The sequence below is a fragment of the Xenia sp. Carnegie-2017 genome, unplaced genomic scaffold (assembly GCF_021976095.1).
Source record: "Xenia sp. Carnegie-2017 unplaced genomic scaffold, XeniaSp_v1 HiC_scaffold_14, whole genome shotgun sequence".
Lineage (NCBI taxonomy): Eukaryota > Metazoa > Cnidaria > Anthozoa > Malacalcyonacea > Xeniidae > Xenia > Xenia sp. Carnegie-2017.
Genome location: NW_025813447.1, coordinates 8,508,355 through 8,535,850, shown reverse-complemented (window position 1 = coordinate 8,535,850; position 27,496 = coordinate 8,508,355). Strand labels below are relative to the sequence as shown.

Sequence of the window (27,496 nt, the reverse complement as noted above, 5' to 3'; positions counted from 1 at the left end):
AATGCAGAGGAACCGTCGCTTGATATTGTAACATTGTAAGGACTCTTCGGGATGTTTTGATCGGCGAACTTGATGACAATTTTATACTCGCCGGCAATAACTGGATGATACGTTACTTTGTACGTTCCATCGGGGTTTTCCGTACAATTCATTCGTACCTTTGCAGGTCCATCAACCGACAGCGACAACGCTCCGGTGCCCGCTCGTAAAGCATCAACAGTGAAGTAGGTTTCTTCGCCGGCAACACCACCTTCCAATCCGGGACCGTATGCCTTTACCTTACTGGGGTAACTTTCACCTCCACCAACTTTAACCTTGAACGGAGAACCCGGAATATGCACACCATCGAATCGAGCATTGATCAAATGAATGCCGACCTCCTTGGGGACAAATCTTATCGCGTAGCTACCATTACCACGATCTGAAACGGTCGCTGGGGACTCGGTACCGGAAGGTGCAATAACAGAAGCGGTGACTTTACCAACTGGGCCGTTTGTTTGAACAGAGAAAGAAGCAGGTTGACCAACTGTAATTCCATTCTCCAACATGTCGGAAGCACTCAAATCTCGGAAACGCTCGTCTTCTTCCGTTGTTACAAAGACGTTGAACGGTGCACCTGGGATATTTTCGTCAGCAAATCGGACATGCACGACATACTCGCCAGGTTCAGTTGGAACGTAAGTGATGCTGCACGAGCCGTCTCCATTATCTATACAATTAATTTCCGTTTTGGCTGGACCTTCGATTGCAACCGCCAGGCCTCCTGGGCCAGCGTCACGTGTCCAGACGGTGAAGTTTGCCGGTTGGTTCACAACGCCACGTTCAAGACCAGGCCCCGCAGCTGAGCACTTACCTGCGCCACCCCATTTCGGTGCTTCCACCTTTACTCGGAAAGGACTTCCAGGTATATCTCGACCGCGATTCTTCACATAGATCTAGGAAAATTGAACAGTGATCATAAGAGCATGAAATGTGCTTCGATGGCAAGTCTCCTCTTGACTTGAGCACAAACATTTTTTCATCTAGTATTTTTGCAAGTGTAACAAACTATTTACTACAATAAATTTACAAACACCTAGAGAATATCTTTTCACAAACCTTGTATATTCCACCTTCTTTTGTTACAAAGCGAAGTGTAAGTATCGTTTTCAGTTTCGACAATTTCGGCCGGTTCAGTTTCTTCTCCCACTTTCCACAGTTGCTTTCAAGTTTTTCAGATCGTAACCCGCAAGGTCCAGATCAAAGTCGTGCGGTTCTTGAGGACTAAAGGAAATTAGATCATCCAGAAGCTGAGAGGTTCTCTGCGCAGGTGCACTCTCCACACCATCAACCATCTCCCTCGTAATCCCTTCGTCAACAACAGGACGCTTGCTGCCCTTTGGAGCTACCTTGCACGAAAATGGGCTTCCGGGAATTTCTTCATCGGCAAAACGTACGTGAATGGTGTAATCACCAGGCTCTGTAGGAACAAAGTCCACAGCACACGTGCCATCCCCATTATCCACGCAATTGATATTTGCCTTTGAAGGTCCTTCGATGGACAAGCCCAATCCTCCGTATCCGGCATCACGAGTATTCACGGTGAATTCCGATTTCTCGTCAACCACTCCGGATTTCAAACCTGTGACAGAAGTAGTCGTTACTGATACATTTTGGATCAATTGCGAGAAAAGGCATATCAAGATCATAATAAACATTCAAAATGAAAACTTTTTGAGTACAATAATTTCGTTTAGGTGTTATTTGAACAGCAAACAAAATTACAAGGCACATGTAAAATATAAAAAAATATATGAAGAAATAACAGTCGAAAACGTTTAACACAAATCTAGGAAAACTTCCTTTGAGAGGCATAAGTTTCAAGCAGTATACATACAAACCTGGACCGTAGGCCTTTACTTTAGATGCATTGGCGGGCCCGGGACCGCTGACCATCACTGAAAACGGGCTCCCACTCACGTGACGTTTGTTCTTAAACACGCTTACAAAATGTTCCCCCGTTTCTTTTGGTATAAACGATACACTGAGCGTGTTATCTGAGTTGAGAATGAGCTTCAACGGCTCTTCCACAGTGCTTCCGGGGCGTTTCAAAACACCTGTCAGAAGGTCGAAGTCTTCAGGAAGTTTTAAACCAGGTATCTCTAGACCAACTCCACACGGTCGACCGACAGACTGGCTAGCAGCATCCGGGGCACTTACCATGACACTAGAACAAAATAGAAAGTAGCTTCAGCGGCATATATAATTGAAATGAAAAGTGATCTGCCAATGAAAACGCTTTCATTAATCGATATGACATAAGTTTTCGGAAATTTTTAAGTAAATTTACGATTGTAGTTTAACTCTAAGAATACAATAGGATAATTCTATTAACAATTTCAATGTTTTCCCTCACCTGAATGGACTTCCGCTCAAGTGTCGGTTGAACTTCTTCACGCTTATCAAATGCTCTCCTGGGGATCTGGGCACAAACGACGCACTAAGAGTGTTGTCGGAGAGTACCTTTAATTTGATTGGCTCTTCTGTATCAGAGTCAGGCCGTTTTAAGGTTGATTTTAGTTTACTAAGATCTGCGGGCAAATTCAAGCCAGGTATATCCAAATGGCAGTCACACGGTCTACCGACAGCGTTCACTGCTTCAGCAGCTTCTACCATTACTTCGAAAGGACTGCCGGGAAGTTCTTCTCCAGATTTTTCCACGTGAACAAGATGCTTTCCAGGCTCCGTTGGAATGAATGATATTCCTATTGGACAAATATAAAAATGAAAACAGGATGCTAAAAACAAACTAAAGACGTTAATATTGGCACAATAAATCAAAAAAGAAGCGTTAGTGATTCGATGATTCGATAGTTCATTATGTCATTAATATTTGCAACGACGATTAATCATTGACGATGATCATTGGGATTTGCATTTGATTATTTCCGTTAAATAACGTTGACAAAATCACTTGAAGAAATTTGAGGAAAATTGTAGGAGAGCGAACTAGTATGTTACCCAAGGTGTTATCGAGATTAAGCTCCAGATTTAATGGTTCTTCTTTCTTGCTGCTTGGACGCTGCAATGTCGCACTTAGTTTCTTGAAATCACCAGGAATATTTACTCCAGGTATATCGAGACCAAAATCACATGCTTTACCGACAGGATGAAGTTCTTCGACTGGAGGCTTTTTCGAAACCTTTTCAGGTACATCCACAATGTATGGACTATCTGGAACAGGCCTTCCGCCCTTTCTTACATTGATTTTATGAGGTCCAGCTTCGTGATGAATAAACGGAACATAAAGATCATCATCGGAGGTCTTTTTAACCGGAACTGGTTCCTCCTTCGTGGAGCCAGGTCGCAATAGACCAGTGTCCAGTTTTTGAAGATCTTTGGATGGGATATTTTCTAGAGGAGCATTAGATAGTTTGCCAATTTCACAAGGGGGTTCAGGTGCTGTTACCATGACGGAGAACGGACTACCTAGTACGGGACGGTTACGTTTTTTGACCGTGATTAAATGTTCACCAGGAGACTTGGGAACAAATGAAACACTAAGGTTGCCATCTGACGTTGCTTTGGGTTCGACAGGCTCCTCAACATTGGATCCAGGTCTCTTTAGAGTTGCAGTTAACTTCGGTAAATCTTCAGGAAGATTTAATCCATTAACATCTAAGTTAATTAATTCAACACAGATGTACGCGTATCGCTGAGGTTGCTATTTGCATGGCATAAATATTTCAACGGTGCTGAAATTGTTTGAATGAAACAAAAACTATATATGGGCGTTCGAACGACTAAAAATGATCAATGGTGTACATCTTGAAAACAGGGAAACCCTGAAAGTTGTAACCGAGAAGTGGGCTAAAGAGGAGACGGTGTACTTGCCACAGAAACAAACACGACCAACGACATAACGTAAGAAACAATAATGCAACTTACCCATGGAGTTGTCGGGATTCAATTCTAAAGTGACGGGTTCTTCCTTGGTGCTCGACGGTCTTTGTAATGTTGCAGTTAACTTGTCGAAATCTTCTGCAGGATTGATACTTGGAACATCCAGACCTACATCACACGTACGACCCACGGGATGGACCTAGAAGACATAAGTTTTCTCAATAGAATGCACGTACATAGCAGTTTACGTTAAAAGCTGCAGGTGTTACGTCTGCAATAATTAGGAGAAGATGAACAAGCAATTATTTACAGAGCGCGAGGTTTTTACGGAGAAATATCGCACCGAAGTGTTTTTTTTTGTATAGACCGAGCCCGTAGCGCGATGTTTGTGCAAAAAAGAAAGAAGTCCTATATTTCACGTTTAAGACCGAGAAAGCGAAGTTAATAAAAGGTTTATTAGATGGCATTATTTCACCTGAAACAAAGCTTTCTTTCCTTGCTTACTCTGGCAATTTTGTATACGTTGGCTTTTATTTCTCTAGTTTTTGTCAGTAAAAAATAAATCGTTTGGAATGGTGTCGTCTGGATAGTAAAAACTCACTTTCCGAGTTTTTTCCTTCGCTGTTTGCTTTACGAAGTTTGTTTACATTTAATTGTTGAATTACGTGTAATAGACCGCTGGGAAAGTAATGGACCGGCAAAATGTTTCTAGCCAAAAAGCACGCCATTTTTCCGGAAGTGACGCTTCTGATATAATTAAACACCCCAATCACTCACCTCTTCAACTGCATCCTTTCCTAGAACGTTGATCAAATAAGGACTTTCGGGAAGCGGCTTTTTGTCTTTTCTTATATGAAGTTTATGAACTCCTTCCTCGTGGGGGATGAACTGAGCCGACAACGTATCGTCCGAATTTTGTTTTATTCTGACAGGCTCCTCGACCTCGGAGCCAGGTCTTTGTAACCCGGCCTCAAGACGGGGCAAATCTTCAGCTGGTATCTCTTCGAGACCTACTCCAACTGGCTTTCCAACTCTGTTCACGGGCTCATCAGCAGTAACCATAATTGGGAAAGGACTTCCGGTCAGGTGGCGGTTATCTTTCTTGACTGAGATCAGATGCTCTCCGGGAGATTTAGGAACGAAAGAAGCACTGATAGTGTTGTCCGATAAGACCTTCAATTTGATTGGTTCTTCAACATTGGATCCAGGCCTCTTTAATGTCGACTTTACTTTTGGTAGATCATCCGGGATTTTCAGCTCAGGAATATCTAATTTGCTGTCACAAGGTTTACCAACTGCGTTTGGCGCTTCAGCAGCTTCCACCATAATGGCAAAAGGACTACCGGGAACTTCTTCCCCGGACTTTTTCACACGGACAAGGTGCTCACCAGGCTCCAAGGGTACGAACGAGATACCTGAAGAAAATAACAGTGAGCATTGTGATCAATGGTATCCATTGTTAACCTATTTGTATGTTACATAAGAAACTACACTTCTATCCATCTTAATGAAATACAATAAATTTTTGTGTAATCCTTCGCAAACCTAAAGTATTATCAGGGTACAGCTCAACATTCAAAGGCTCTTGCTTATCGCTGTTCGGTCTTTGGAGAGTCGCCTCAAGTTTGTTGAAATCTTCCGAGGGAAACTCCGGGATGTCGAGACCGAGTTCGCAAGTTCGTCCTACTGGATAAACTTCCTCAACATCATCTTTATCGGACACGTCCACAATGTACGGGCTCGGGCAACGGTTTCTTGTCTTTCCGAACATGTAGCTTATGAGGACCTTTCTCATGTGGAACAAATGAAGCAGACAGGGTGTCGTCTGAGTTCTTCTTTATTCGAACTGGTTCCTCAACATTAGAACCAGGTCGTTGAAGACCTGCCTAAGTTCGGAAGTTCCCAAGGAATGTTTTCCAGTCCGACACCGCAAGGTACTTCGACACGGTTCACAGGTTCCGGTAATGTCACCATGACTGGTATCGGACTTCCGTTCACGTGACGGTTGAACTTTTTCACGCCAACCAAATGTTTGCCAGTTTCATGAGGAATGAAGGAGACCGAAAGAGTGTTGTCAGAGTTGAGGACGAGATTCAAAGGTTCTTCTTCATTTGAAGATGGTCTTTTTAGAGTGCCTGAAAAGGAATTGCAAAATATCATTGAATGTAGCTTTGCTGTGATGCTACACAGTTATGAACAAATAGTTATGTTTTCTATTTTTGAAGTGCTTAAGGTGTTCGTGTTTTCTCTTTCCTGAAATATTTGTGTTTTCTATTTTCTAAGATATTCATATTTTCTCTTTCCAAAGATATTCACGTTTTATCTTTCCTAAGATATTCATGTTCTCTCTTTCCTGAGGTATTTGTGTTCTCTCTTTCCTAAGATATTCATGTTCTCTCTTTCCAAAGATATTCATGTTCTCTCGTTCCTAAGATATTCATGTTCTCTCTTTCCAAAGATATTCATGTTCTCTCGTTCCTAAGATATTCACTTCCTCTTTTTCTTAAGGTACTTAAGTTCTTTGTTTCCTTAGCTTATTAGGTTTTCGGTATCCCAGGGAAATTCTTTTCAAGAAATTCATACACCGAACATACTACAAATGCAAAATACCTTTAAGTCTTTTAAAATCATCAGGTAGATTTAAATCGGGTAGATCAAGGACTGCATCAACGGGTGCACCAACTGCATTGACGGGTTCCTCGGCTTCAACTAGGATCGAGAATGGACTTCCAGGGATAGGACGACCATTTTTCTTCACAGTCAGGAAGTGTTCTCCTGGCTCACGTGGCACGAACGGCACGCCAATGGCATCGTCGTGATACTTTATCAGACGAACATTCTCTTCGACTTTGCTTTTGGGTCTGCGATGAGTTGCGGTAAGTTTATCAAAGTCTTCAGGATTCAAATCCTTGATTTCACTGAGGTCAACATCCGCAGGATGACCTGAGGAAAACAGATCGCCCAGACGAGGTGCTTGAACCAGCACGCTGAACGGACTATTCTGCACGTGTTTGCCACGTTTCTTTATGCTAATCAGATGTTCACCTACAAAACAAGAATTTCGACGTTAGGCATATTTTCTCCACTGCGTATTAATTAATGAAATTAACGTCAATACAGATGGATCTTAACTGGGATCTACACCACAATTCTGGTATAGATCTACACCACAATTCTGGTATAGATTTACACCACAGCTCTAGTTGATTAAAGGGACGAAGTCAGCATTAAAAAAATGTGCTACAGGAACACACACCTGGTTCGTATGGTGTAAATGTGACACCAACGGTACCATCAGGGTTTTTGGTCAACTCAACTGGCTCCTCTCTATCGCTGCCTGGTCTTTTAAACGTCCCTGTGAGATCATCAAAATCTCGCTCGACATCAACATCTGGCATGTCAAGTTTCACATCGCACGGTTTTCCGACGACGGGACGATCTCGTTTGAAATCGCGAAGATCGGTTCCTTTCGGATAGATGTCGGCAATAAATGGACTTCCGGGAATATGCTTGTCAGCAAACTTGATGAAAACGTTGTATTCGCCTGGTAATTACACCGATACGACAAATTAATTCCACATGAAGCTGCTACAGTTCAAAGTTGGAAGGTTAATATCGATGTTGCAAATGTTGTTCTTTTTTAAGAAACTGTCTCTTCCGTTGTAAGTGAATGAAATCGCAGTGCTTATTTATGTTCGACGTATAGCAAAACTACTGATATATGGTAAAACCAATTTATAAATAATAAAACCTGAATGGAAATACTTTAGCAATTTATAGACAGCAAACCCATTTATACCCACGATAAACACATTTGTAAATTTCGAAATCATTTGCTTACAAATTGTAAAATCATTTGCATTAGTAAAATAAATGTATAAATATATACAAAGTGTATATACAATGTGCCCTCCCGGCTATCACCACAGTGCAATGGTGACTCCTGCACTTGGGACACAGGACGTACGGAATGTATATAGCGAAACCCATATTTTTACATTTATACAACTGAAATAAACATACCTGGCTTTTCAGGTAAATATGAAACAGAACAGGATCCATCTCCATTATCCACACAATGTATCTCAGCCTTGCTGGGTCCTTCAACTGCGAGTGATAAACCACCTGGTCCGGCATCCTTTGTGATAACGGTAAATTCACACGGTTCTTGAACAATACCTTTCTCCAGTCCTTTACCAAACGCAATAACCCTGTCGGGACCTTCCTCAGATGGTAAAGCCGATTCGACATCATTAGCACTTACAGCTTGGATGTCTTCCATTATAGGCTGTCTTACAGCTTCGACCTTAAACGGTGATCCTCTCACGGGTTCGCCACCAAACGTCACATCAACATCGTGCACACCTTCCTCCGTTGGTGTCCACTGACCAGTGTATGTTCCATCGCCATTGTCGATCATATTGACGGGAACATCTTTTCCGGAAGGTGATTTGATGGTGCATCGAGGTTTACCTGCGATTAGGAAAATCGATACGAAAGCTAAGTAAAGTGAAAAACACATTGGATCCAAACGTCTATTTTCATGATTGATGATTTTCTGAAAAATTGTCACAAAGTAATTAAAAGAAATCGAAGAAAGTTTATGAGCGATTGAATACGTTTCAATTTGAAAACACAATCCATAACCGACCGCAAAACATCGCAATTGCAGACTTTGAAGAAACTTTTGAAAGAACCATTGAAGTTACTTTAAGCTAACCAACCTTTTCCTGCTTCAGTTGTATCAAAAATTATATCAACCAATTGACCAACAGGAGGTTTCTTCAGACCATCACCGCTAACCTTCGCCTTACTTGCGTCACCAGTTGGGGCAACTTTAACCCGGAAAGGACTATCCTTGACGTGATCTTTGCCATATTTTACGTTTAGTTTGTGGTTACCAGTCTCCTCGGGCACGTAAGCCATTTCGTATTTTCCCGGCTCTTCTGGGATCGGTGTGATTGTGGGCTCAATTTTCTTACCCGACGGTGTCTCAAGCGAGGCTAGTTGTGAAAAAGGATCGCAGTGGATATTAATAGCAATTTCGTTCATAATTTCATTTTGAAATTAATGGATGTGTAAGCACGAGTCATCTAAGAATTTTATCAACATCATACAGAAACATACATTCACAACTGCAAAATGAGGATGCAAGATTTGTCTCCTATAAACCTTCCGACGTTTCTTTTTGATTAAATTTCATAAATTTCATTTAAATTCCTAGTTATTTGAAAAGATCTTTAATCAAAATCAAAACCACGAACGCCAGTTGAATAGATAAACGGCTTTTTTTCTGGATGATCTGAAGTACAAGTTCATAATGCTTGCAAGGTATTTTTCTAGAGTGTCTAAGTATCAATAGCAAAAGATTTTGACGAAATTGCTAGATTTCATCGAAGTCAGGAGCGAGCAATAGGTTGACATCATTACAATCACTTCATCAAGCTATATATAAAGTGATTGAAGTGGCCAATTGAAAAACGACGAACGATCGCACACACTAACTGCTTTAGCTACAATCAAACGCTTGAATATAGCTAGGTTGATGTTGTGTTAGATGACGAAATGATGCGTTCTTCAATTGTAATTATTGCACATTATAAGAGAAAAGAAGTATTTCAGATACGTACTCACAATTATTTTCACCTTGTTCGAGAATATTTAGGAATACTTCTTGACGACAAACTACACGAACACCATTCGTAAAAGCCTCGAAGAAAAACGGGTTCGAATTTCGAAATTTCGACAATACCAAAGTCGTATTCTCTTGAACGAGTAAAAATTCCAAATTATTATTGGTATGACCTATCTAAAGGAACAAGAGAACCGCAGTTAATTGCCCTTGACTCAGAGAAAATATAAATTAGACGAGACACCCCGCAGTTTTTCAAACCCAAACAGCGTGCATTTATGGTAATTCTAACATGCAATGCTCAACTAGAGGTTAATGTACGCGACACTAGACGGGTATTTTTATATGACAACGAGTACGACTGCCACTAATCATGGTCAATACCGTTAGGCTAGGTGTGTAATTACTGTACGTAATTAACACACATGCTGGTGGGAAATGTTTAAAATGATACGAATCATTTAGTGCACGCTATTGGATACCAATAGCCAACTAATTTCGTTATTATATTCGTACTGGTTACGTGGCATTACGAGTTGTCAGTTACGCTGTTCGTAGTCACTTTGTTAGAGTATAATTTTCATCAACAAGGCACCTGGGTCATGAAAGATTTTAAACTCCTGTTGGTATTTTCGAACCATTAGCAGTATGGCAAATATGATATGCTTTCCAAGCAGCGTGAGAAAATTTTTTAAAATTACAAGTATTTTGGTGCCCGCAGAGTAACATAGAAAAGATTACCAAAGTGCAAAGCAAAACATCGAAATAACCACAAGAAAGCTATTTTGCTTGCAAAGCAATCAGTATGGAAAAGTATTTCATCAGCCTTGTGATGCCGACATGAAAATAACAAAAAACAAACGAATTGAGCTATATCCAGTATTCCGTCTTGCGTTGCATGTAAATTGAGGATTCAAAAACAGTATTGAAAACACTGTATTGAAAACGAGACTAGAAACGGAACGACACATTAAACAAACTTTACTTTTAATATTTTCGCTATTCAAAAAACACTTTCAATACAAATTTTATAGAAAACAAAGGACTAGCTAATCTATTGAAGACCTGCGCACGTATTAATTATTACAAAAAATCATCCTATATCAAAAAGCCAAAACTCTTAGCCAACAGAGAAAATACAAAACTATAATAGTCCCTAAACTCCAATCGTCACTCCAAAATTCATTTAGTATTGAAATGGTATTTATGATTGAGTAGAATTAGAAATAATTCAGTCGACATTGCAAAATTTGACATTTGGCAAAATTATATGAAAAACTACATATTCACTTCATGTAAGACATGATCCAAAGACAATTACTCAACCGCGTCATTCGCATCGTTATACAGTTACATGGAATGGCGAGCCAGGGATGTGCTTTTCACCCCACAACACTTTCAAAACATATTCTCCGGGTTCCTCTAAGGTATAGTTAACGGCATAAACTTTTCCACCAGTGTGCTTAATCTTGATTTCTTTAGCAGGAATAGCTGGTCCCTCTACGCCGACCATCAAAGACCCTCGACCTGCATCACTGCAGTTGACAGTGAACGCATTTGGCTCACCAATAACGGCACGATGCAATCCGGATCCGACCGGCTTACACTTTTCGGCAAATGCCGAGGAACCGTCGCTTGATATTGTAACATTGTAAGGACTCTTCGGGATGTTTTGATCGGCGAACTTGATGACAATTTTATACTCGCCGGCAATAACTGGATGATACGTAACTTTGTACGTTCCATCGGGGTTTTCCGTACAATTCATTCGTACTTTTGCAGGTCCATCAACCGACAGCGACAATGCTCCGGTGCCAGCGCGTAAAGCATCAACAGTGAAGTAGGTTTCTTCGCCGGCAACACCACCTTCCAATCCGGGACCGTATGCCTTTACCTTACTGGGGTAACTTTCACCTCCACCAACTTTAACCTTGAACGGAGAACCCGGAATATGCACACCATCGAATCGAACATTGATCAAATGAATGCCGACCTCCTTGGGGACAAATCTTATCGCGTAGCTACCATTACCACGATCTGAAACGGTTGCTGGGGACTCGGTACCGGAAGGTGTAATAACAGAAGCGGTGACTTTACCAACTGGGCCGTTTGTTTGAACAGAGAAAGAAGCAGGTTGGCCAACTGTAATTCCACTCTCCAACATGTCGGAAACACTCAAATCTCGGAAACGCTCGTCTTCTTCCGCTGTTACAAAGACGTTGAACGGTGCACCCGGGATATTTTCGTCAGCAAATCGGACATGCACGGCATACTCGCCAGGTTCAGTTGGAACGTAAGTGATGCTGCACGAGCCGTCTCCATTATCTTTACAATTAATTTCCGTTTTAGCTGGACCTTCGATTGCAACCGCCAGGCCCCCTGGGCCAGCGTCACGTGTCCAGACGGTGAAGTTTGCCGGTTGGTTCACAACGCCACGTTCAAGACCAGGCCCCGCAGCTGAGCACTTACCTGCGCCACCCCATTTCGGTGCTTCCACCTTTACTCGGAAAGGACTTCCAGGTATATCTCGACCGCGATTCTTCACATAGATCTAGGAAAATTGAACAGTGATCATAAGAGCATGAAATGTGCTTCGATGGCAAGTCTCCTCTTGACTTGAGCACAAACACTTTTTCATCTAGTATTTTTGCAAGTGTAACAAACTATTTACTACAATAAACTTACAAACAACTAGAGAATATCTTTTCACAAACCTTGTATATTCCACCTTCTTTTGTTAGAAAGCGAATGGTGTAAGTATCCTTTTCAGTTTCGACAATTTCGGCCGGTTCAGTTTTCCCACTTGGTGTTTCAACAGTTGCTTTCAAGTTTTTCAGATCGTAACCCGCAAGGTCCAGATCAAAGTCGTGCGGTTCTTGAGGACTAAAGGAAATTAGATCATCCAGAAGCTGAGAGGTTCTCTGCGCAGGTGCACTCTCCACACCATCAACCATCTCCCTCGTAATCCCTTCGTCAACAACAGGACGCTTGCTGCCCTTTGGAGCTACCTTGCACGAAAATGGGCTTCCGGGAATTTCTTCATCGGCAAAACGTACGTGAATGGTGTAATCACCAGGCTCTGTAGGAACAAAGTCCACAGCACACGTGCCATCCCATTATCCACGCAATTGATATTTGCCTTTGAAGGTCCTTCGATGGACAAGCCCAATCCTCCGTATCCGGCATCACGAGTATTCACGGTGAATTCCGATTTCTCGTCAACCACTCCGGATTTCAAACCTGTGACAGAAGTAGTCGTTACTGATACATGTTGGATCAATTGCGAGAAAAGGCATATCAATATCATAATAAACATTCAAAATGAAAACTTTTTGAGTACAATAATTTCGTTTAGGTGTTACAAGGCACATGTAAAATATAAAAGAAAATATGAAGAAATAACAGTCGAAAACGTTTAACACAAATCTAGGAAACTTCCTTTGAAAGGCATAAGTTTCAAGCAGTATACATACAAACCTGGACCGTAGGCCTTTACTTTAGATGCATTGGCGGGCCCGGGACCGCTTACCATCACTGAAAACGGGCTGCCACTCACGTGACGTTTGTTCTTAAACACGCTTACAAAATGCTCCCCCGTTTCTTTTGGTATAAACGATACACTGAGCGTGTTATCTGAGTTGAGAATGAGCTTCAACGGCTCTTCCACAGTGCTTCCGGGGCGTTTCAAAACACCTGTCAGAAGGTCGAAGTCTTCAGGAAGTTTTAAACCAGGTATCTCTAGACCAACTCCACACGGTCGACCGACAGACTGGCTAGCAGCATCCGGGGCACTTACCATGACACTAGAACAAAATAGAAAGTAGCTTCAGCGGCATATATAATTGAAATGAAAAGTGATCTGCCAATGAAAACGCTTTCATTAATCGATATGACAAAAGTTTTCGGAAATTTTTAAGTAAATTTACGATTGTAGTTTGACTCTCAGAATACAATAGGATAATTTTATTAACAATATCAATATTTTCCCTCACCTGAATGGACTTCCGCTTAAGTGTCGGTTGAACTTCTTCACGCTTATCAAATGCTCTCCAGGGGATCTGGGCACAAACGACGCACTAAGAGTGTTGTCGGAGAGTACCTTTAATTTGATTGGCTCTTCTGTATCAGAGTCAGGCCGTTTCAAGGTTGATTTTAGTTTACTAAGATCTGCGGGCAAATTCAAACCAGGTATATCCAAATGGCAGTCACACGGTCTACCGACAGCGTTCACTGCTTCAGCAGCTTCTACCATTACTTCGAAAGGACTGCCGGGAACTTCCTCTCCCGATTTTTTCACGTGAACAAGATGCTTTCCAGGCTCCGTTGGAACGAATGATATCCCTATTGGACAAATATAAAAATGAAAACAGGATGCTAAAAACAAAGTGAAGACGTTAATATTGGCACGATAAATCAAAGAAGAAGCGCTAGTGATTCGATGATTCGATAGTTCATTATGTGATTAACATTTGCAAACATTGACGATTAATCATTGACGATGATCATTGGGATTTGCATTTGATTATTTCCGTTAAATAACGTTGACAAAATCACTTGAAGAAATTTGAGGAAAATTGTAGGAGAGCGAACTAGTATGTTACCCAAGGTGTTATCGGGATTAAGCTCCAGATTTAATGGTTCTTCTTTCTTGCTGCTTGGACGCTGCAATGTCGCACTTAGTTTCTTGAAATCACCAGGAATATTTACTCCAGGTATATCGAGACCAAAATCACATGCTTTACCGACAGGATGAAGTTCTTCGACTGGAGGCTTTTTCGAAACCTTTTCAGGTACATCCACAATGTATGGACTATCTGGAACAGGCCTTCCGCCCTTTCTTACATTGATTTTATGAGGTCCAGCTTCGTGAGGAATAAATGGAACATAAAGATTATCATCGGAGGTCTTTTTAACCGGAACTGGTTCCTCCTTCGTGGAGCCAGGTCGCAATAGACCAGCGTCCAGTTTTGGAAGATCTTTGGATGGGATATTTTCTAGAGGAGCATTAGATGGTTTTCCAATTTCGCATGCTGGCTCTGGCGCTGTTACCATGACGGAGAACGGACTACCTGGTACAGGTCGGTTACGTTTCTTGACCGTGATTAAATGTTCACCAGGAGACTTGGGAACAAATGAAACACTAAGGTTGCCATCTGATGTAGCTTTGGGTTCAACAGGCTCCTCAACATTGGATCCAGGTCTCTTTAGAGTTGCAGTTAACTTTGGTAAATCTTCAGGAAGATTCAATCCTTCAATATCTAAGGGTACATCACATGGAGCACCAACTGCTTTCTCAGGTTCAACAGGTTCAATCATCACAGATATAGGACTTTCAGGAATCTCTTTACCAGACTTCTTAATGCGAATTAAGTGTTCTCCAGGTGATTTAGGAACAAATGTCACACCTAAGAAAGACAGATGAAAAAATATTCGATTGAAACTCCAGCAATGATTATTTTGAATTTTAGAAGGGCTGAACATTGGTTTTCAATTAATTCAAGTGCAAAAATTTGTCATACCTATGGTGCTGTCGGGATTTAGGACTAGTTCAACTGGTTCCTCTCTCTTACTACTAGGCCTTTGTAACGTTCCAGTTAGTTTCTTAAAGTCTTCAGGCTGTTTAACGCTAGGAATGTCCATGCCTAGATCACACGGTGTATTTAGGGGATACACCTCTTCAACAGGAATTTCTTCAGACTTGACTGGAGGGACGTCCACCATGAATGGACTATCAGGGACTGGTTTACCGTCCTTTCTTACATTGATTTTATGAGGTCCAGCTTCGTGAGGAATAAATGGAACATAAAGATTATCATCGGAGGTCTTTTTAATCGGAACTGGTTCCTCCTTTGTGGAGCGAGGTCGCAACAGACCAGCGTCTAGTTTTGGAAGATCTTTGGATGGGATATTTTCTAGAGGAGCATTAGATGGTTTGCCAATTTCACAAGGGGGTTCAGGTGCTGTTACCATGACGGAGAACGGACTACCTGGTACGGGACGGTTACGCTTCTTGACCGTGATTAAATGTTCACCAGGAGACTTGGGAACAAATGAAACACTAAGGTTGCCATCTGACGTTGCTTTGGGTTCGACAGGCTCCTCAACATTGGATCCAGGTCTCTTTAGAGTTGCAGTTAACTTCGGTAAATCTTCAGGAAGATTTAATCCATCAACATCTAAGGGTACATCACATGGAGCACCAACTGCTTTCTCAGGTTCAACAGGTTCAATCATCACAGATATAGGACTTTCAGGAATCTCTTTACCAGACTTCTTAATGCGAATCAAGTGTTCTCCAGGTGATTTAGGAACAAATGTCACACCTAAGAAAAGAAGAACATAAACCATTAAGGCAAGGTTGAAAATATTAGATAGTGCATCAAAGTTCTCTTGTATTTGCCAAAAGATATTCTCTTTGATAGAGTTATTTGCTAAACATGTGATCAATAAAAAGTGTAAAGCCAGCCCAAGTTTCTGATAATATTATGCAAATGTGCTCATGCTAAGAGAAAAACAAGCCGAAATTCACTTGCTTAGGAAGAAAACAACGACACTGCTCATAAAGAGCATAACTAAAACTGCTGGCTGGTTTTCCAAATTGTCTAAAACCTACATTTCAAAATATCAAACAAGATTTACGATCAAATTTCTGTAAAGCAATATTATAATAAACATACCTATGGTGTTGTCAGGATTTAGGACTAGTTCAACTGGTTCCTCTTTCTTACTACCAGGTCTTTGTAACGTTCCAGTTAGTTTCTTAAAGTCTTCAGGCTCTTTAACGCTAGGAACGTCCATGCCAAGATCACATGGGGTGTTCAACGGATACACCTCTTCAACAGGAATTTCTTCAGACTTAACTGGAGGGACATCCACCATGAATGGACTATCAGGGACTGGTTTACCATCCTTTCTTACATTGATTTTATGAGGTCCAGCTTCGTGAGGAATAAATGGAACATAAAGATTATCATCGGAGGTCTTTTTAACCGGAACTGGTTCCTCCTTCGTGGAGCCAGGTCGCAATAGACCAGCGTCCAGTTTTGGAAGATCATTGGATGGGATATTTTCTAGAGGAGCATTAGATGGTTTTCCAATTTCGCATGCTGGCTCTGGCGCTGTTACCATGACGGAGAACGGACTACCTGGTACAGGTCGGTTACGTTTCTTGACCGTGATTAAATGTTCACCAGGAGACTTGGGAACAAATGAAACACTAAGGTTGCCATCTGATGTAGCTTTGGGTTCGACAGGCTCTTCAACATTGGATCCAGGTCTCTTTAGAGTTGCAGTTAACTTCGGTAAATCTTCAGGAAGATTTAATCCATCAACATCTAAGGGTACATCACATAGAGCACCAACTGCTTTCTCAGGTTCAACAGGTTCAATCATCACAGATATAGGACTTTCAGGAATCTCTTTACCAGACTTCTTAATGCGAATCAAGTGTTCTCCAGGTGATTTAGGAACAAATGTCACACCTAAGAAAAGAAGAAAAATAAACCATTAAGGCAAGGTTGAAAACATTATATAGTACATCAAAGTTCGCTTGTATTTGCCAAAAGATATTCTCTTTGATAGAGTTGCTTACTAAACATTTTATCAACAAAAAGTGTATAGTCAGCCCAAATTTTTGCTAATTTTGTGCAAATGTTTTCATGGTAGGAGAAAAACAGACGAAATTCACATGCTTAGAAGTAGAGAACATGACTAAAACTGCTGGCTGGTTTTCCCAATTGTCTAAAACCCACATTTCAAAATATCAAAAAGGATTTACGATCAAATTTCCGTAAAGCAGTATTCTAAATAATCTTACTTATGGTGTTGTCAGGATTTAGGACTAGTTCAACTGGTTCCTCTTTCTTACTACCAGGCCTTTGTAACGTTCCAGTTAGTTTCTTAAAGTCTTCAGGCTCTTTAACGCTAGGAATGTCCATGCCAAGATCACATGGGGTGTTCAACGGATACACCTCTTCAACAGGAATTTCTTCAGACTTAACTGGAGGGACGTCCACCATGAATGGACTATCAGGGACTGGTTTACCATCCTTTCTTACATTGATTTTATGAGGTCCAGCTTCATGAGGAATAAATGGAACATAAAGATTATCATCGGAGGTCTTTTTAACCGGAACTGGTTCCTCCTTCGTGGAGCCAGGTCGCAATAGACCAGCGTCCAGTTTTGGAAGATCTTTGGATGGGATATTTTCTAGAGGAGCATTAGATGGTTTGCCAATTTCACATACTGGTTCAGGTGCTGTTACCATGACGGAGAACGGACTACCTGGTACGGGACGGTTACGTTTCTTGACCGTGATTAAATGTTCACCAGGAGACTTGGGAACAAATGAAACACTAAGGTTGCCATCTGATGTAGCTTTGGGTTCAACCGGCTCCTCAACATTGGATCCAGGTCTCTTTAGAGTTGCAGTTAACTTCGGTAAATCTTCAGGAAGATTTAATCCATCAACATCTAAGGGTACATCACACGGAGCACCAACTGCTTTCTCAGGTTCAACAGGTTCAATCATCACAGATATAGGACTTTCAGGAATCTCTTTACCAGACTTTTTAATGCGAATCAAGTGTTCACCCGGTGATTTAGGAACAAATGTCACACCTAAAATAAGGAAAGCAATAAACAATTAAGACAAGGTCGAGAGTGTAATTAAAGTGCCTACGAAACGAAAATTTTGTATATTAAATTATGTTTGCAATGACCAGAATTTTTGAAATGACAGTGCACTTTCTAAAAAAAAATGCACATCTCTTTTTATTCTCGTGATTTTGAAGTTTTGTTTTTTTCAAATTATACAACTTGTTTCGTTATGTTGAATAATGAGCTCGCACAATGTTTCAAATACTCTTCAGTTTCCTGACAACTTTAGGTTGATACCAGTAGGCAACATCTTTTACCATTAACACGTCACAATGAAGGGAACTCTGTCCTTGTGAAGTATCGGTAAATATACCTAATAATTTTAGTTCTCGTTATGCAATGTGACGTCACAAGTTCGATAAATCGGACAAAGCAAGAACCTCATTATCTCAAGAATTAAAAGTGATATGCATAAACTGGCTTAGAAAGTCCATTGTCATTTTGAAATGCCTCTTCAATAAAAGTATTACTCAGTTCGCAAAATTTTCGTTTCAAAAGCACTTTATGTATATCAAAGTTTGTTGGTATTTGCCCCAAACACATTCTTCCTTATAAAGTTTTTTGCTAAACAATTCATTTATTGACAGACAATCTGAAGCCGCCAAAACCTTTGCTAACATTGTGAATAATGTGTTCATGCTACACGAAAAGCAGCAGAAATTCATTTGCTACGGAGGTATGCAATGACTCTCCTTCTGTATACCAATACTAACAACTTCAGGCTGGCTTTGCTAATTTTCTAAAGCCCCCATTTCAAAATATCAAACAAGATTTCGGATCAAATTTCCGTAAAGCAGTGTTCGAAATAATCTTACCTATGGTGCTGTCAGGATTTAGGACTAGTTCAACTGGTTCCTCTTTCTTACTACCAGGTCTTTGTAGCGTTCCAGTTAGTTTCTTAAAGTCTTCAGGCTGTTTAACGCTAGGTATGTCCATGCCTAGATCACACGGTGTATTTAGGGGATACACCTCTTCAACAGGAATTTCTTCAGATTTAACTGGAGGGACGTCCACCATGAATGGACTATCAGGGACTGGTTTACCGTCCTTTCTTACATTGATTTTATGAGGTCCAGCTTCGTGAGGAATAAATGGAACATAAAGATTATCATCGGAGGTCTTTTTAACCGGAACTGGTTCCTCCTTTGTGGAGCCAGGTCGCAATAGACCAGCGTCCAGTTTTGGAAGATCCTTGGGTGGGATGTTTTCTAATGGAGCATTAGATGGTTTACCAATTTCACTGACTGGTTCAGGTGCTGTTACCATGACGGAGAACGGACTACCTGGTACGGGACGGTTACGTTTCTTGACTGTGATTAAATGTTCACCAGGAGACTTGGGAACAAATGATACACTAAGGTTACCATCCGACAATATTTTAGGCTTTACAGGTTCTTCGGTATTCGATCCAGGCCTTTTAAGCGTGGCTGTGAGTTTCGGTAGATCATCAGGTTTGAGATCACCTACATCAAGTGGTACATCACATGGTGCACCAGCCGCATACTCAGGCTGTTCAGGCTCAACCATCACGGAAAATGGACTTTCTGGCAGATCTTTTCCAGACTTCTTTACGTGTATGAAATGCTCGCCCGGTTCCTTCGGGACAAATGTGACACCTAACAATAGAAATGCTAGGATTATAACGATCACGTTGAGATTAAATGGGATGTCAAACGTGAACAGCACACGAAGACACGTACAACCAATGGACAATTGCGAGTGTGTAGATATTTACAGTGAGTTGAGAGTTCAAAAGGTGCAGGTGTGCAGCATTACGGAGGAAGGTGCTGTGATATTTATAATGGTGAAAAAATACAGTGGACGAGATCATGTCTTTGAAACAATACCGTTAGCTCCCAGAAAATTTGAACGTCGCATAACAGAAAGTTTTAACGAAGCATATCAATGGTGCACTTAGACATATACAGGGCAGAATTCTCAATTATACGTGTATCTATTTAGTGCAAACTCTATGAACCTGAGGATGGTTTATCAGCCAAGAAAAGACTGACCTCAGAATATATACAGCAAGATATCAATTTACGGTGTTATATTTAAGATGACCTCATCAATGTGCAAACTAATGCACTTGGCTAATTTAGTGCAAAATGAACTACAATTGAAACGAAATAAACCCCTCATCGCTTTGAGGAAACAACAAAGCAAATGTAAATTTAGAGTGCTCGAACTCATGCACAAGTCACATCTATCCTTCTGGTGAAAATAATTTATCTAACATACGTTAGCGAAGTCGTTATATAATTACAGTGCATACTTACATCTAGCTTAGTTTAAAACTCGCATAACTTACTCGTCTTTAGCAACGAAATCTTACCCAATGAATCGTCTGGATTCATTTCCAAGTTGAGAGCTCCTTCACTGTGCTATTCGGTCTTTGTAACGCTCCAGTTAACTTTTGAAGTCTTTCGGCACGTTAACACTTGGAACGTCCAACGCAACATCACATGGTCTTTCTACCGGGTATACTTCATCCACGGGGATTTTTCATCTTTAGGTGGAACGTCTACAGTATAGGGACTGTCAGGAACGGGTTTTCCGTTCTTGCGAACGTTTATTTGGTGCGGTCCTTCTTCATGAGGAATAAATGGAGCGTAGAGATTGTCATCCGATGTCTTCTTGATTGTGATTGGTTCCTCGATTTTTGAGCCTGGCCGTAGTAAGCCAGCGTCTAATTTAGGTAGATCTTTAGATGGTACATTTTCGAGAGGAACGCTGGATGGTTTACCGATGTCGCATGCGGGTTCAGAAGCTGTCACCATGACTGAGAATGGACTACCTGGTATGGATTTGTTTCGTTTCTTTACCGTGATCAAATGTTCGCCTGGGGACTTGGGAATGAACGACACACTTAGGTTACCATCCGAAGTAATTTTGGGCTCGACAGGCTCTTCGGTCTTGGATCCAGGCCTCTTCAACGTGGCAGTGAGTTTTGGAAGATCTTCCGGTTTCACGTTCTCAACATCAACTGGCACATCACATGGACTACCAACCACATCCTTTGGTTTCGCTGGCTCAACTTTGATAGGAAATGGACTTTCGGGAATTTCCTTGCCCGACTTGCGCACGTGCAACCAGTGAGTACCAGGCTCTTTTGGAACAAACGTCACACCTGATGTGTTGATAAGTCAGGATAAATAGGGTTATGGTGATGATGCAAACCTTTTTTCACGAATGACGATGGATGACGAATGAATCCATCGATTGATTGAGTAGGATAAGTAGATCCAAAAGGTTGATCATTTCGGGATGGATTAGTTGATTTCACATGATTTGCATAAATTACATATACCACACGAATGTTACTTAACGTTATTGGTTACAATTGGTTGGTTACAAGTTAGATCAGTCTAACTACAATGTACAACATGTTAGTAAATTTACAATCAGTTATGGCTGAACTATTTCACATATTAAACTAAAACGTAATGCGTTGCAGAAGCGGTTAGTAGCAAAGATTATTGACAATTTGTTACAATTGCCACTTATAATATCCAATCACAGCAAAATTACATGTTAGTAGATCATAAATCAAATACAAACCCGCGAAGACCGACGAAACTTGATTGAGAATCACAAAAATAAATGCTAGCTTATGGTTTGTTGACAAATTGTTAGTAAAATCATCGTTGGGGGATCATCGTCAAATCGATTGCGCAGGGCCGTTATTAGTCAAGAGAAGATGAGTGAATGGACGAGGAAAGTTTGAAGAGGAAAAAGACGCAGTTTAAGTAGATTTGACGTGAGTTGATCAATGAGTGAAGGATGTATCACAAGTTTAATCAAGACAAATAGGATATAATTATTCATGTATGCATAATTCAACACAGATGTACGCGTATCGCTGAGGATGCTATTTGCATGACATAAATATTTGAACGGTGCTGAAATTGTTTGAATGAAACAAAAACTATACGAAACGACTTAAATGATCAATGGTGTACATCTTGAAAACAGGGAAACCCTGAAAGTTGTAACCGAGAAGTGGGCTAAAGAGGAGACGGTGTACTTGCCACAGAAACAAACACGACCAATGACATAAACGTAAGAAACAATAATGCAACGTACCCATGGAGTTGTCGGGATTCAATTCTAAAGTGACGGGTTCTTCCTTGGTGCTCGACGGTCTTTGTAATGTTGCAGTTAACTTGTCGAAATCTTCTGCAGGATTGATACTTGGAACATCTAGACCTACATCACACGTACGACCCACGGGATGGACCTAGAAGACATATGTTTGCTCAATTGAATGCACGTACATAGCAGTTTACGTTAAAAGCTGCAGGTGTTACGTCTGCAATAATTAGAAGATGAACAAGCAATTATTTACAGAGCGCGAGGTTTTTACGGAGAAATATCGCACCGAAGTTTTTTTTTGTATAGACCGAGCCCGTAGCGCGATATTTGTGCAAAAAAAGAAAAAAGTCCTATATTTCACGTTGAAGACCGAGAAAGCGAGGTTAATAAAAGGTTTATTAGATGGCATTATTTCACCTGAAACAAAGCTTTCTTTCCTTGCTTGCTCTGGCAATTTTGTATACGTTGGCTTTTATTTCTCTAGTTTTGTCAGTAAAAATAAATCGTTTGGAATGGTGTCGTCTGGATAGTAAAAACTCACTTTCCGAGTTTTTTCCTTCGCTGTTTAATTTACGAAGTTTGTTTACATTTAATTGTAGAATTACGTGTATTAGACCGCTGGGAAAGTAATGGACCGGCAAAAATGTTTCTGAGCCAATCAAAAGCACGCCATTTTTCCGGAAGTGACGCTTCTGATATAATTAAACACCCCAATCACTCACCTCTTCAACTGCATCCTTTCCTAGAACGTTGATCAAATAAGGACTTTCGGGAAGCGGCTTTTTGTCTTTTCTTATATGAAGTTTATGAACTCCTTCCTCGTGGGGGATGAACTGAGCCGACAACGTATCGTCCGAATTTTGTTTTATTCTGACAGGCTCCTCGACCTCGGAGCCAGGTCTTTGTAACCCGGCCTCAAGACGGGGCAAATCTTCAGCTGGTATCTCTTCGAGACCTACTCCAACTGGCTTTCCAACTCTGTTCACGGGCTCATCAGCAGTAACCATAATTGGGAAAGGACTTCCGGTCAGGTGGCGGTTATCTTTCTTGACTGAGATCAGATGCTCTCCGGGAGATTTAGGAACGAAAGAAGCACTGATAGTGTTGTCCGATAAGACCTTCAATTTGATTGGTTCTTCAACATTGGATCCAGGCCTCTTTAATGTTGACTTTACTTTTGGTAGATCATCCGGGGTTTTCAGCTCAGGAATATCTAATTTGCTATCACAAGGTTTACCAACTGCGTTTGGCGCTTCAGCAGCTTCCACCATAATGGCAAAAGGACTACCGGGAACTTCTTCCCCGGACTTTTTCACACGGACAAGGTGCTCACCAGGCTCCAAGGGTACGAACGAGATACCTGAAGAAAATAACAGTGAGCATTGTGATCAATGGTATCCATTGTTAACCTATTTGTATGTTACATAAGAAACTACACTTCTATCCATCTTAATGAAATACAATAAATTTTTGTGTAATCCTTCGCAAACCTAAAGTATTATCAGGGTACAGCTCAACATTCAAAGGCTCTTGCTTATCGCTGTTCGGTCTTTGGAGAGTCGCCTCAAGTTTGTTGAAATCTTCCGGGAGGGAAACTCCGGGGATGTCGAGACCGAGATCGCAAGTTCGTCCTACTGGATAAACTTCCTCAACATCATCTTTATCGGACACGTCCACAATGTACGGGCTCTCGGGCAACGGTTTCTTGTCTTTCCGAACATGTAGCTTATGAGGACCTTTCTCATGTGGAACAAATGAAGCAGACAGGGTGTCGTCTGAGTTCTTCTTTATTCGAACTGGTTCCTCAACATTAGAACCAGGTCGTTGAAGACCTACCTCCAAGTTCGGAAGTTCCTCACAAGGAATGTCTTCCAGTCCGACACCACAAGGTACTTCGACACGGTTCACAGGTTCCGGTGATGTCACCATGACTGGTATCGGACTTCCGTTCACGTGACGGTTGAACTTTTTCACGCCAACCAAATGTTTGCCGGTTTCATGAGGAATGAAGGAGACCGAAAGAGTGTTGTCAGAGTTGAGGACGAGATTCAAAGGTTCTTCTTCATTTGAAGATGGTCTTTTTAGAGTGCCTGAAAAGGAATTGCAAAATATCATTGAATGTAGCTCTGCTGTGATGCTACACAGTTATGAACAAATAGTTATGTTTTCTATTTTTGAAGTGCTTAAGGTGTTCGTGTTTTCTCTTTCCTGAAATATTTGTGTTTTCTATTTTCTAAGATATTCATATTTTCTCTTTCCAAAGATATTCATGTTTTATCTTTCCTAAGATATTCATGTTCTCTCTTTCCTGAGGTATTTGTGTTCTCTCTTTCCTAAGATATTCATGTTCTCTCTTTCCAAAGATATTCACTTCCTCTTTTTCTTAAGGTACTTAAGTTCTCTGTTTTCTTAGCTTATTAGGTTTTCGGTATCCCAGGGAAATTCTTTTGAAGAAATTCGTACACCGAACATACTACGAATGCAAAATACCTTTAAGTCTTTTAAAATCATCAGGTAGATTCAAATCGGGTAGATCAAGGACTGCATCAACGGGTGCACCAACTGCATTGACGGGTTCCTCGGCTTCAACTAGGATCGAGAATGGACTTCCAGGGATAGGACGACCATTTTTCTTCACAGTCAGGAAGTGTTCTCCTGGCTCACGTGGCACGAACGACACGCCAATGGCATCGTCGTGATACTTTATTAGACGAACATTCTCTTCGACTTTGCTTTTGGGTCTGCGAAGAGTTGCGGTAAGTTTATCAAAGTCTTCAGGATTCAAATCCTTGATTTCACTAAGGTCAACATCCGCAGGATGACCTGAGGAAAACAGATCGCCCAGACGAGGTGCTTGAACCAGCACGCTGAACGGACTATTCTGCACGTGTTTGCCACGTTTCTTTATGCTAATCATATGTTCACCTACAAAACAAGAATTTCGACGTTAGGCATATTTTCTCCACTGCGTATTAATTAATGAAATTAAAGTCAATACAGATGGATCTTAACTGGGATCTACACCACAATTATGGTATACATCTACACCACAGCTCTGGCTGATTAAAGGGACGAAGTCAGCATTAAAAAATGTGCTTCAGGAACACACACCTGGTTCGTATGGTGTAAATGTGACACCAACGGTACCATCAGGGTTTTTGGTCAACTCAACTGGCTCCTCTCTATCGCTGCCTGGTCTTTTAAGCGTCCCTGTGAGATCATCAAAATCTCGCTCGACATCAACATCTGGCATGTCAAGTTTCACATCGCACGGTTTTCCGACGACGGACGATCTCGTTTGAAATCGCGAAGATCGGTTCCTTTCGGATAGATGTCGGCAATAAATGGACTTCCGGGAATATGCTTGTCAGCAAACTTGACGACAACGTTGTATTCGCCTGGTAATTACATCGATACGACAAATTAATTCCACATGAAACTGCTGCAGTTCAAAGTTGGAAGGTTAATATCGATGTTGCAAATGTTCTTTTTTAAGAAACTGTCTCTTCCGTTGTAAGTGAATGAAATCGCAGTGCTTATTTATGTTCGACGTATAGCAAAACTATTGATATATGGTAAAACCAATTTATAAATAATAAAACCTGAATGGAAATACTTTAGCAATTTATCGACAGCAAACCCATTTATACCCACGATAAACACATTTGTAAATTTCGAAATCATTTGCTTACAAATTGTAAAATCATTTGCATTAGTAAAATAAATATATAAATATATACAAACTGTACATACAATGTGCCCTCCCGGCTATCACCACAGTGCAATGGTGACTCCTGCACTTGGGACACAGGACGTACGGAATGTATATAGCGAAACCTATATTTTTACATTTATACAACTGAAATAAACATACCTGGTTTTTCAGGTAAATATGAAACAGAACAGGATCCATCTCCATTATCCACACAATGTATCTCAGCCTTGCTGGGTCCTTCGACTGCGAGTGATAAACCTCCCGGCCCGGCATCCTTTGTGATGACGGTAAATTCACACGGTTCCTGAACAATACCTTTCTCCAGTCCTTTACCAAATGCAATAACCCTGTCGGGACCTTCCTCAGATGGTAAAGCCGATTCGACATCATTAGCACTTACAGCTTGGATATCTTCCATTACAGGTTGTCTTACAGCTTCGACCTTAAACGGTGATCCTCTCACGGGTTCGCCACCAAACGTCACATCAACATCGTGCACACCTTCCTCCGTTGGTGTCCACTGACCAGTGTACGTTCCATCGCCATTGTCGATCATATTGACGGGAACATCTTTTCCGGAAGGTGATTTGATGGTGCATCGAGGTTTACCTGCGATTAGGAAAATCGATACAAAAGCTAAGTGAAGTGAAAGACAGAATGGATCAAAACGTCCATTTTCATGATTGATGATTTTCTGAAAAATTGTCACGAAGTAATTAAAAGAAATCAAAGAAAGTTTATGAGCAATTGAATACGTTTCAATTTGAAAACACAATCCATAACCGACCGCAAAACATCGCAATTACAGACTTTAAAGAAACTTTTGAAAGAACCATTGAAGTTACTTTAAGCTAACCAACCTTTTCCTGCTTCAGTAGTATCAAAAATTATATCAACCAATTGACCAACAGGAGGTTTCTTCAGACCATCACCGCTAACCTTCACCTTACTTGCGTCACCAGTTGGGGCAACTTTAACCCGGAAAGGACTATCCTTGACGTGATCTTTGCCATATTTTACGTTTAGTTTGTGGTTACCAGTCTCCTCGGGCACGTAAGCAATTTCGTATTTTCCCGGCTCTTCTGGGATCGGTGTGATTGTGGGCTCAATCTTCTTACCAGACGGTGTCTCAAGCAAGGCTAGTTGTGAAAAAGGATCGCAGTGGATATTAATAGCAATTTCGTTCATATAATGATTAAAATTTTTTTGACTTAAACACAAATACACAATGTACAATAAGACAAAGCTTTACGAACCCGAGAGATCACCCAAACCGGCCTCAGTAGTGTCAACAACGGCTTTGGTTATTTCATCAGGAACTATACCAGTCTTTTCTACAGCTGGACCGGTGACTTTAACCTTGCTGGCATCGTAAGGTGGGCCAGCGCGAACTCTGAACGGACTGTTGGCAACTGGCTTGTCGCCATATTTCACATCTACTGCGTAACGACCTTAAAAAGACAAGAACCATTTAAGACATTCAGGAAACCATTCTCCGACATTCAAGTTTGCC

General features: G+C 41.0%; 2 protein-coding genes across 2 annotated transcripts in view; both read right to left on the bottom strand.

The window, feature by feature from the left end:
• Positions 1–9,706, bottom strand: part of LOC124435199 — a 26,337-nt gene extending 16,631 nt beyond the window's left edge. The window contains exons 1-14 of the mRNA XM_046985144.1: positions 9,517–9,706; positions 8,607–8,885; positions 7,906–8,355; positions 7,139–7,426; positions 6,493–6,927; positions 5,765–6,017; positions 5,428–5,657; positions 4,660–5,297; positions 3,928–4,081; positions 2,396–2,744; positions 1,881–2,206; positions 1,190–1,621; positions 1,099–1,112; positions 1–935 (exon numbers count right to left, since the gene is read on the bottom strand). The exon at positions 1–935 is cut by the window's left edge and continues 262 nt beyond it. Of these exons, the coding sequence (XP_046841100.1) occupies positions 1–935; positions 1,099–1,112; positions 1,190–1,621; positions 1,881–2,206; positions 2,396–2,744; positions 3,928–4,081; positions 4,660–5,297; positions 5,428–5,657; positions 5,765–6,017; positions 6,493–6,927; positions 7,139–7,426; positions 7,906–8,355; positions 8,607–8,808 (4,706 nt within the window). The 5' untranslated portion in view covers positions 8,809–8,885; positions 9,517–9,706. The remainder of the gene's footprint in view (positions 936–1,098; positions 1,113–1,189; positions 1,622–1,880; positions 2,207–2,395; positions 2,745–3,927; positions 4,082–4,659; positions 5,298–5,427; positions 5,658–5,764; positions 6,018–6,492; positions 6,928–7,138; positions 7,427–7,905; positions 8,356–8,606; positions 8,886–9,516) is intronic.
• A 778-nt stretch (positions 9,707–10,484) lies between these two features.
• The window catches only part of LOC124435693 (filamin-A-like), a 31,927-nt gene continuing 14,915 nt past the window's right edge, over positions 10,485–27,496 (bottom strand). Inside the window, 19 exon segments of the mRNA XM_046985663.1 lie at positions 10,485–12,065; positions 12,229–12,629; positions 12,632–12,754; positions 12,992–13,317; positions 13,507–13,855; positions 14,116–14,919; positions 15,034–15,837; positions 16,192–16,995; positions 17,331–18,134; positions 18,989–19,789; positions 22,260–22,413; positions 22,991–23,628; positions 23,759–24,358; positions 24,759–25,193; positions 25,380–25,553; positions 25,556–25,666; positions 26,143–26,592; positions 26,844–27,122; positions 27,240–27,434. Of these exon segments, the coding sequence (XP_046841619.1) occupies positions 10,857–12,065; positions 12,229–12,629; positions 12,632–12,754; positions 12,992–13,317; positions 13,507–13,855; positions 14,116–14,919; positions 15,034–15,837; positions 16,192–16,995; positions 17,331–18,134; positions 18,989–19,789; positions 22,260–22,413; positions 22,991–23,628; positions 23,759–24,358; positions 24,759–25,193; positions 25,380–25,553; positions 25,556–25,666; positions 26,143–26,592; positions 26,844–27,122; positions 27,240–27,434 (9,461 nt within the window). The 3' untranslated portion in view covers positions 10,485–10,856.